Source organism: Euprymna scolopes, chromosome 25, assembly GCF_053919585.1.
Source record: "Euprymna scolopes isolate OS-2025 chromosome 25, ASM5391958v1, whole genome shotgun sequence".
Classification (NCBI taxonomy): domain Eukaryota; kingdom Metazoa; phylum Mollusca; class Cephalopoda; order Sepiida; family Sepiolidae; genus Euprymna; species Euprymna scolopes.
In genome coordinates, this window is record NC_136506.1 from 22,164,614 (window position 1) to 22,176,192 (window position 11,579).

Sequence of the window (11,579 nt, forward strand, 5' to 3'; positions counted from 1 at the left end):
GGTGTCCCCGCTAGTAATATATATATATATATATAAACAAATGATTAATAAAACATGTTAAAAGACATCTTGAAAAAGAGTTAAAAACATATTTAATTTTAAAAAAGGAAGCACAAGATAAGTGGATAGTCCTTAATCCGCGGAGTTTCGAAGAAATACTCTCCTTCTCATCAGAGGGCAGGAATTAGCAAAATGCGGGATCGGATTTTGCATATAAAAGTATTTAATGAAACTACAAGTAAGTCACAGATCTTACTTGGTTAAAAAAAGGGTGAGGTAAGGGGAATAGGAGGTAAAAGAAAAATGCTAAAAAGATTTCACATGAATGGATAGTCCGGGTTTTTTTAATATATATATATATATATATATATATATATATATATATATATATATATATATATATATATATACCGCTGGAACTAGAAATGCCAGGTTGAAATTTGCCGCAGGATAAGTCTTTCCTCGATGAAGTTGATAGGCCTCTCTGAGTCTTGGTTGATACACATATAACTCAGAATGTGATATATTTGTAGTACAAGTATGGATACTTTCCATCTTAAATGTGAAAATTTTTCCTCAAAAGTTCTTTTAGCGACGGATTCATAGCGATGTATACAGACCTAACAACTTCAAGAAATGCAGTCACAAATTCACGCATAGGCGGCTTAAAGTTTATCTTTACAATATTGCCAGTTTCATTAGACAAGAACTAATTTGTGTGGAGATTTCTGCGCGGGAAGAGTCTAAAAAAGGTGACCTATAAATTGTCTGTGAAATCTGAAGCTTATCAGCTACCTGCAACTGATAGCTGTTCACATTTGAAGGGGGGTGGATCATAGAAGATATAAATTTTATGCAATCAAAGAGTTAAAATGAACATTGCAGCATGTAATGAGAGAACAATTGATCAGGAGAAATCTGCTATTGTGGCTAAGGAACTGGCAAGGTACAATGTGGACACTGCTGTTCTATCTGAATATCGTTTCGGTGAAGATCAAGTAATTAAATTATAGCAATGTTGCATACAAACAAGAGGAAATAAATAAATTAAAAAATCCAGGTTGGCACATTTTTTCCTTTTTAGCCAAAGCATTTATTACCATTTCTTCCCGTCTTGACACTACTTAAAAAGTCTCTTGCCATCGTTCATCTAGCCTGGCGTACACTTTTCATCTCCTACTACACGCCAACCCTAGCCAGCCATTTCTCGTCTTTGCATTTACACGTCCATTTTGTTCGACGTCGACTTTGTTTCTGCTCCGAACACGTGGTGCATTTTTCTCTTTTTTTTCAATTTCTCTTCTCGCGCACACTTCCTAATTTGCATATGCGCATTTTTGTTGCTGCTGCTAATCTGTTCGCAAACCAGCCATCCTTTGCTGCTGCCGATACTTTGCCACGTACTCACACGCAATATGTTACAAAATTAGGACATTTTTTAAAGGAGGTAAAAATATAACAAAAATTATTAAATAAGATTATTAGCAGAACAAAGGTATAGGGAGATATTTACAAGCGCACACAAATAGGAAGTTAATCAAGGTGTGGCAGTGAATAATGAAAAATGCAAAACCATGGAGGGTAATATGTTTAGAGTTAGTTTATAGGCAGTTTTAGGAGTGGTAATAAATTTCATGACAATTTACGGACAGTCGTGGGGTTGCGACAGTTGGGAAAAGTTTTCTAGTTAGGCATAGTAGAACGCAGGTTGTGGTTCTGAGCAAATAGTAATGAACTGACATCAATTAAAGAACACAGCCTCGTCAGTAGACGTAGATGTGGATTTTAACGTTCGGGTTTTTTTCTCCCATTTTGGTATCGCACATGCACGCAGAGTGCAAATCATATTTGCACAATATGTCAATTTGTGTATCTTGAGATTTGGTTTTATTTACTTTGGTATATTTGTGAACCCATGTGCTTCTATTTTGGAAGGCGCCAATGTGAGAGACGGTGATACGGATAGAAGAGACAACGAAGTAGGTTACTGGTTACTTTTATTGCATCTAAAACCAAGCTTCTATCTTTACATCATCAACGCTCTGATTCCGATCTGGCATCAATCAAAATGGATGGTTCTCGTCTTGAGAAGGTTTCATGTTTTGACAGGTTTCTAGGCTTGACCTTTACTCCTGATCTGAAATGGAACACGTATATCAAATCCGTTGCCAATGTCGCTGGGAAAATAGTGAGATCCTTCTATCAATTCAGTAGATATCTCACTGCTGATGCAATTCTCTACCTATACAAGCCAGGTACGTCCAAGGATGAAGTATTGTTGCCAAATTCGGGAAGGAGTTACTAGAAAGACTTTATCCTGCCTTAACAAAGTTCAAAATAGACTTGGTAGCCTCGTAGGGAATGCCGTTTTCTTTTCTCTGCAACCTCTTTCTCACAGTAGGGACGTTGCGAGCCTGTCTCTGCTTTATCGTTATTTTCATGGCGAGTGCTCATCGGCGCTCCAATCTATGGTCCCCCTCGTGAAACCTTCACGAGAAATACTCGTCTATCTGAAACCACTATTGATAATTTCCCCCACTCTTTATTTGTGCCTAAACCTTAACGTAGATTCCATGAACAAAGCCTCTTTCTTAGAACTGCACACCTGTGGAACTATCTTCCGTTTGCCTGCTTTCCAACTGACTACAATATGGTCGTCTTCAAGTCTAACGTAAACAAGTTCTTGATGAGCCGTTCCCTTTAAGTAATCCAATTTACTAAATTAACACTGCTTACGCTGCTATGATATTGTCCCATTGACTACTGTACACTCTTTAAACCTTATTCTCGAGTGGCCTCTGAGCTTCGATAAGTTGTGCCGGTTATGTAAAAAAAAAAAAAAAAAAAAAAACAAGACCACGGGAACAGCGTTGGAGTTGACGTTTGTTAACGAGCAAGATAGTACTCGATCTCACAATGTAACCGGGTCTTAATTGCTACACAAACTCATCCAGAAAATTTTAGTGAATGTTTTTACATGCTGCAAGTGACAAGGTACGTATTTTATGATAATTCGATTCAGCAATTCGTTTCGTCCTAACATCCTATATTTTAGTTTTACACTCACTGCAAGCTGATTATTGTACAAATAAATTGCTTAACTACTTCTTCATTCTTCTGCTTAAGCAAAATTACTAAACAAACTAACGCAATTAAAAAAAAAAAATAAATAAATTATATTCTGCGAGATACCAAGCTATCCTGTTATAAAAGGGAATGGAATAGCTAATTCAGCAACAAAAACTGCCTTTAACTTTCCAACTGATACAAATTTTAAAATCTCCAAAATAAAAATAACTCACCCTTAACCATCCTGCATCCACCTTTATAACCAATAAAAGAAAACTATAAATACACCAACCTCAAAGAAAAAAAAAGAAAGCGAAAACAACAATCCTTCCGGATGATAATCGGAGGCACTTATAGGAAGCGCTTGAGAAGAAAATGGCTGAACAACAACTGTGGGCGCCATTTTATACAAGATGCCAGCTGATTTAAAAAAAACGCTCAGCGAATGGTAAAGATATCCAAAAAATCGGAAAAAGAATAACTCTGTCGTGTTCAATCAGACGTATTTGAATAATGACTTGCTACCATTTAAATATATATATATGACATCTAATTTACATAAGGAAAACACGCTGCTCTCCCCCATCATTATATATAGCCCCAATCCTCCGACTCTCTCGTCAATGACCATCCCTCTTGAAGAAGCCCGCATAAATCGGGCGAAACGTTGAGTATCCAGGTCCTTCCACCTCCATTTTATTTCATATCGTCGGATTTAATCCAGCTCAACAATCATATATATATATATATATTTATATATATTATGATATGTAAAATTATATTATATTCAGACATTAAGATATAGCGATACATAGATACAATAGAAAAATGGTATGAATTACTGGAATGAATTTCCCAACAAGAAACGATACGAAATAATTCCAAAAATTAAAAAGTAAAAACAAAATACTAAACAGAAAAGGAATTACACTATCAAGAATAAAAATGGGTCATACGCATTTAACCAACTCGTGAAAACAAAATCAACGTATTTGTATACCAAGTCAACATTTGTATACCAAGTCAACACCCACTTACAATTAAGCAAATTCTGATTGCACGGATTTTGTAACAACGTGGTGTATTTCTATAAAGGAAAATATATTAAAGATATATTTGATAAAAATAACCCCAACATCATACTTTTCTACCTTAAAAAAAATGGCTTTTATCAAAAAATTTAAAAAGAACATGACACGTATGTGTCAGAGCAGTAGGTAAAGCCCCCCCCCCTCCTTCCGAACCGATAGATATTCGGCATAAAATGTCCCGAAGGGTTGACATGCCGTAAAACTAAACAAAACAAAATTGTTGGACTCCACTCCAAATACTGCCAACTCGATAATTCTAATACTCAACGCTGTGTGGTCGCCATCTTGATATTTTCCTTATCAAACCCTGTACTTTCTAATTCTTATCAACGAATAATTTCGTGATTTCTTCTTCCCTACAACCCGGTCAAAGATCACCCCTGAGATTTTAACTCCTTTTTCTCTTAGATCCAACCTTTTAATATCAACAAAAGCCTCCGACGCCAATCTACCGACAAGAGAAAATTCTAATCCACTTTATTTTTGGCATCGATGAAATATAATTAATAACTTTTCCGGGAATTATAATCTTATACTGCCAAAATTTGGACAGTCAGAAAACTATCTGATCTCTTCCAAAACAAGGATTTTCCGTCGAATTTAGTATCTCCGTGCCCGGGTCAACCTCTCTAGTGTTGTCACATCGCCAGTGCAACAAGACAACGTTCATCAACCATCGTTATTGACAGCGATTTATGACGAGGCAGGAAGCCGATGTTGTGAATACGAGTAAATCCGGTTTCCTCTTTACACAAATATGATTGACTGGTTAAACCATAAATACCGACTGGTAGAGCAGCTCGGGAGAGGCATCGAAAGATACGCCGAAAGCCTAACGTAAAGGAATACCAACTAACCAAGAACACTCTTTAATTAAGACGATTTGATTATTACCCGAATACTACAGCTAAGACAACCCCCGGTAATTCAAACGAATATTCCTTTTGGCGGGATGCATCTGAAACTATTTTTTTTTCTTCTTTTAAAAAGAATTTCTGCTAAGCAGGCCTTGAGTTCGATTCTCACACAAGCAATCACAATGTATTAATTACTTTTGTAAATATTATTTCTTCTTATTTAAGGTTCCATGTAGCAATAGTGCCGTATTATATGAGAATTGGAGCGATCGAAAAGCTCCACGTTTTTTAAATTTGTACACCAACTGCGGCATTAATTTTTGCATCTTTGCATTTTGGGAAGACTTTTACGAAAAGACAACTTCCGCTGTAATAATAATCTGCTTTTTGTCTATTTCAAGCATATTCGTCAATTGATGTCTTTTGACAATGACGTTGTCACTGATTGATTCCTCATCGATCCACTATTTGGGCAGAATGCGGTGTTGTTCTCCAAGTCCACTGTCATTTCGTCGGACCTATTCCTATAAGTATTTTTTCCAGCGACTTTAAAAATATAGTTAATTATTCCAATGACGTCTTCCAAGTGTTACCCGGTTGAATATGCAACAAAGTATGAAAACGAGAACAACAATGCGATAAATTTAAATATAAACAATATACTTAACAAAACTTAAGCTGACAATTAGAAAACCTAGTGACAAGGAGGTTGCTGAGGCCATTAGAAGAAGATGGTCAGAGTACGCTGAGTAGTCTAATCATTCGCCCAAATACAATTTTGGGGGGCCAGAAAGATATTTTAAAAGAAAATACCATTTCATTGCTAGAAGGTTTTGAAAAAGAGTTTTTTCGACTGGATTTATAATCTTGAAATCACGCCGGAATTGAGGTTGAATTCATCACGTCGACAAACCAGCAACTGCCGAGTTAACGAAAAATCTTCGGTATAACTACATAATAACTCGGAAAACATCATCTAAAGAAAAAATAGCATCGACTGACTTTTTTGTCAATTTTAACTTAAAGCAATGATATCTACTTAACTGGCTTGTCAGAAGTTCGCAAATATTACTGCTTTATTTATGAAAACATGAGTTTTGAGCTTTATCGTAAAAACCCGTAGCAATATTTCTTTGTGAAAACGTGATATAACAAGGGAAGTAACTCAATTATGATTTGTTTAAAATATAGCAATATTTACGATATTTATCTCCCTTTGGAACTGACTGGGATTTTTATTTTTATTTTTTATTTTAACCAAACATTTGTTTTCCGCTAATTTTCGTCCAAAAAAGTTTTCTTAAATAAATTTCTACAGGGTGGCCGAAAAGTCCCAGGACACTCTATTTTTAATATTTTAATGCTGTTAAATATGATTGATTTTAATATTCTAATGTTGTTAAAACAATTTATTTCATTTATTTTTTCAGGTTATGACTGACATCAGTGTATTTACTGTTTGTTTAATTACAAAATACTGTGTTTTATTAAAAATACATGTATAGTGTCCTGGGACTTTTCGGCCACCCTGTACCTATCATTTTTCGTAATTTTTGGATATATTCATTACTGTAACGTGAGAATCAAGTAGAGACCATTGATTTGCCTTTAAATTCAATGTTTAAAATATTGAATGTTGCTGTGTAGTTGCAGCAAATCATTATTCGAATATTCTAGAACCGTCTCTATCTTTTGAGAAGGTCCTGTACATTTCATTAGCCTTTTGGATTTTATGAAAAAAATTCTATTTCTTTTTCTCGGTCATTTCAGATTTTTTTTGCAAAAGAAAATCTTTCTAAAATGACAAATTGAAATATATTTTTTAGGGAAAATAAACTAAATCCTCATAACACGGGTCTAATCAACTCTGGAATATCTTACAGAAGAGATATTAAACTTTTTTTTTTGGGGGGGGGGTATTTTATAAATCTTCCCAATGTGTGTAACGTTGTCCGGGAACCAACACACGTTGTGTGCAGTTTCAGTCGCAAAAGAGATCATGACAAAGAAAATGAAAAACCTCCAACTGGCTTTTTCTTTGTAGCAACAACATTTATTTCCTTGTTGCTAGAGCTGTGACGTCACCCACGTGATCTCTTCTTCGAGCGTCCCTCGCGCCTCGTATGTGATCGCAAACGTTATATACGTCTTTCACGAGATCTCGATTGTTATCTAGGCTCTTACAAGATCTTTTTCTTTCTCTTTTTATAGTCATTCCCCCCCACCTCTGACGTCACTTCTCATGCATTTGCATCCGCGCTATGGCGCATGTACTTAAACTGTTTTTACATTTTACAATAAAGATTAATGATTTTATTACTAAGAATTTTTCTCTTTTAATTTTAGCGACATGTTGCATCCCTCTGCCTGTTCTACAATTATTTTAATGGTGAATGCCCTGACGAACTGCAAACACTTGTGTCCCCACGACGTAGACACCCTCGACAAACCCGACAGGCAGCTAAATCCCACCCCCACGCAGTAGAGATCCCGAGATGTAAAAGATCTTTATACTCCAGTAGTTTCTTCCCCAGAACCGCTAGACTCTGGAATTCCATTCCAGGTCCCTGCTTCCCCAACAGTACTGACATGCAGAAGTTCAAGTGTAACGTGAACCGACATCTTGTTGCCCAAATCCCAACATAGTGCCCCAGTAGTTGCTGCCGCTGATAATAGCCCCCTACACCAAAGCGGCAATGTGCCTTGTTTGGGATGAAAATGTAAAAAAAAAAAAAAAATTATAAATACAATTTCTGATTTTCAACTTTTATTTTCATTTGCTTCTGTTCAATCCGAATTCGATTCGCCCCATGAATGTGGAAACGTTTATGCAAATTTGGTTGCCATCGTTTTTAATTTAGTTTGTTGCGGAACAACGAAGTGACTCCTATGAACGCTAAAAAGCAAATGCCTCTAATTGCTACACTCTTTCTTTCTCCGATTCGTTCTGAAGCAAATTTTCACACGAACGCGTTAACTCAAAGTATTTACAATCACTGAAAATCGTTTCAAAACCCCACAACGGGGCAAGTCTATGTAAAAGTAATAAATTAACGCGAATATAACAACTCCTATAAGAATATTGATCAATTTTTGGCGACATAAGATATGCATTTTCTAACTAGCATCAATCCGTATTATTTGGATTATTCGAACTACAAATGTTATACGGGTCTCAAATGGTCTGTTATGCCGGAGCTGGGCATATGGGTATGAGCCCCCACTGCTCTATAAAATGGTTCCATAAGGCGTGTGTCACTTATAACCTCTGACAGACAAATTCACGCCCATGCGTCCACGTTGCGAGACCGGTTAACACCGAATGAGCGGGAATGCAAGCGAGTGTTCAGCGCTATAACTGTTCGTCTGCTCTTAAATCCAGCTGCGTCTGCCAGCAACCGGCGGCGCCTGGTGATAGTCTGCGTCTGCAAGGAACTTGCGGCAACCTGTCTTCAAACCCATGGAACGACTGTCGATAATCAGCGGCTCCATGGTCGGACTATCCCTCTGCGTCTGCTGACAATCAGCGGCAAGGATATCCATTCCTGGGCACACAGCCACAGTGTGCACTTGCGACTGGCGTCCGCCTGTGGTTACTACCGCCAAGAAACTTCATGAGAAATATGCACAATTATACAACTGCGGACCCTACTACGGCGTATGCGGGAGCCGACGCGCTTGTTCACCCGGTGGAACAAGTGTTAAATTTGCAAGCCGGAATGCTTCGAAGAAGACAGAACTACTTCTTCGCCTGTTGGAACGTCCGAACCCTGAGATCTGAGGCGGCACAAGCCCTAACGGTGCGCTCTCTACACCAATACAAGGTGGACGTCGCATGCTTGTCTGAGGTCAGATTACCGGACAGTGGTCACCAATCCATCAAGGTAACACAAGAAGATACTTCCTACCACCTCTATCACAGTGGGGTAATGGACAACTCAGGACTGTATGGCGTCGGAATCGCTCTGAGCGATCGCGCACAAAAATCTCTTTTGGACTGGGAACCCATTTCCCCTCGTCTTGCCCGAATTCGGCTAAAAGGAGTTATCCACAACGTCTCTGTCATCGCAGTCTATGCACCCATGCTAGACTCAGCCGACGCTATAAAGGATACCTTCTACAACGAATTACAAGCTGCCGTCAACGGAACCCCCGCCGGTGACATGCTTGTCATAGCAGGTAATTGGAATGGCAGAATTTGCAAGGCGGATGCTCAAACAAGATCTACGCTGGGCCCATTTGGCGTCGGGAATCGCTATGCCAATGGCGAACGTATCATTAACTTCGTGATGAACAATCACCTCATTGTCTCCAATACGAAGTTTCAGCATCCAAATCATCATCTGGTGACGTGGTACTCGAATGACGGTGTCACGGCGAACCAGATAGACTACATTTTGATACGCAAACACTGGGTAAGCAATATGCGTGACTACCGCACTTACAGAGGTGCTGAAACAGGAAATACCCATGGATCGGATCATGTCCTTGTTAGAGCCAAGCTCACAATGCGACTGAAGGCCAACAAACACGTTTCCCGTCAAAAACGTCTTGATATCATGAAGCTGAAAGTGGGCGACACTGCGATTCAGTTTCGACTGGACCTACGCAGAAGAATTGGTGGAAGATATATGGAAAGCACTCAAAAAGGACGTCACTGAAGCAGCGGCCAACACCGTGGGTTTCACAAAGCGTCGTCAAAAGGACTGGATCTCAAGTCGAACGGTGAAATTGGGTGAGGAGGCTAAACGTGCCAGACTCAACGGAGATGCCAACTATCGTCGCCTTCGCCGAGAAACAACGCACTCTGCCCGCAACGACCGCAATGTCTACTGGCACAATATCGCAACTGATATGGAACGTGCGGCCTCGGTAAGGGACTCCCGCAAGTTATATCAACTATTGAAGTCCAGCACACAGACGAGGTCATCCATGAGCGAATCCATCCACAACAGTGGAGGTGAAATCATTACTGAGCTAAACGCATGATTGGATCGGTGGCACGAGCACTTCCGTGAACTCCTGAACCACCAGCCTCCACCTACAATACCAGGTCAAAACATCCATCACCACCGCTGCAGATCTCTACGATTGCTCGTCGGATACCCCCAGCCATGAAGAAATCAGAGCCGTCATTACCAAGTTGAAGAATAACAAAGCTCCAGGCGAGGACGGAATCCCGGCTGAGGTCTACAAGACCGGAATCGATGAATTAACCCCTCGCCTACACCAGCTGATTTCTGAGATTTGGAACAGTGGGGAGATTCCCCAAGATTGGAGTGACGCCATCCTTCTTCCCTTTTTTAAGAAGGGTGACAAACGGACATGTAGTAACTACAGAGGCATCAGCCTTATAGATGTCGCTGCCAAAGTCTTCACTATCCTCATTCTGAGACGGTTTCAATACGAAAGGGACAGAAGGACTCGTCCTAACCAATGTGGATTCCGACCTGGCCGCGGATGCGTCGACCAAATATTCACGCTGAGGCGAGCCTTGGAACAGCGCTGGTACTACCAACAGCGTACAATCGTATGCTTTATCGACTTCGCTGCCGCTTTTGACTCGGTCGACCGCGGTACCCTGTGGAGAGTGATGGAAGCAGATGGTATCCCCCCGAAGCTACTCAACTTGATCAAGGCCTACTACCATCGGATTCGCACACGTGCCCGCTGTTATGGCCAGGACTCCTCTTTCTTAAACGTCAGCAGTGGTGTCCGCCAGGGATGCGCGCTCTCGCCCACCCTTTTCAATTACGCTATTGATTGGATCATGGAGCAAGCGCTGCCTGGATATCCTGGCGTCGTGGTGGGGCGTAACTTTCATCTTACCGATTTGGACTACGCGGACGATATTGCGGTTCTCGGGGAGAGCTACAGAGACATACAGACGGTGCTGAACCGAATCCAGGAGAAGGCAGCTGCCATCGGCATGAGAATCAACGCCAGCAAGACGAAGATTCTATCGGCTGGCATCCCCCAAGCAGAAAGGTCCTCCGTCACTCTCAACGGGGAAACCCTCGAGGAGACGGATAGCTTCAAATACCTGGGCTGCACATTCATTGGTACCGGTCAAGGCATGAATGAGATTGAAGTGCGCATTAATGCCGCACGAGCTGCCTTTTGTCGACTCCAAAGGCGATTATGGTCATGGCCTGAAATGCGTCTGAGGACAAGAATACGAATCTACCAGGCCCTCGTCCGCTCAATACTTTTGTATGGATGTGAGACCTGGCCCAGACGGAAAGCGGATCTGCGACGCATAGAAGTTTTCGACCACTACAATCTCCGACGCATTCTCCATGTCCGTCCCTTGGATTTCGTCGCCAACAAAGAAGTCCGGCGTCGCTGCAATCTCCAGGCAATTACTGACCTACTGCGGGCCCGACGGCTTCGATGGTTCGGCCATGCCTCTCGCTGTGATGCGGGGGTCTTTATCCACGAGGCTATCTCCCCACGTCCTCTACCCGGCTGGAAAAAACGTGTTGGTGGCCAGCTAAGAACGTGGCTCGGGACTATCAAAGCCGACGCTGAGCTTATTTCAGGCCCGCTCATCTATGGCCTG

At 40.6% G+C, this 11,579-nt stretch overlaps 1 protein-coding gene across 1 annotated transcript; it reads left to right on the forward strand.

Moving 5' to 3' along the window:
* The first annotated feature begins 8,640 nt into the window (after positions 1-8,640).
* On the forward strand, positions 8,641-9,678 carry LOC145247143 (protein CFDP2-like). Its single transcript, XM_080108785.1, has one exon. The coding sequence runs from the start codon at positions 8,641-8,643 to the stop codon at positions 9,676-9,678; it is 1,038 nt and encodes a 345-aa protein (XP_079964911.1).
* Positions 9,679-11,579: the final 1,901 nt, after the last annotated feature.

Coding starts and splice junctions, on each gene's coding strand:
- LOC145247143 (XM_080108785.1), top strand. CDS start 8,641: ATGCACAATTATACAACTGCGGACCCTACTACGGCGTATGCGGGAGCC.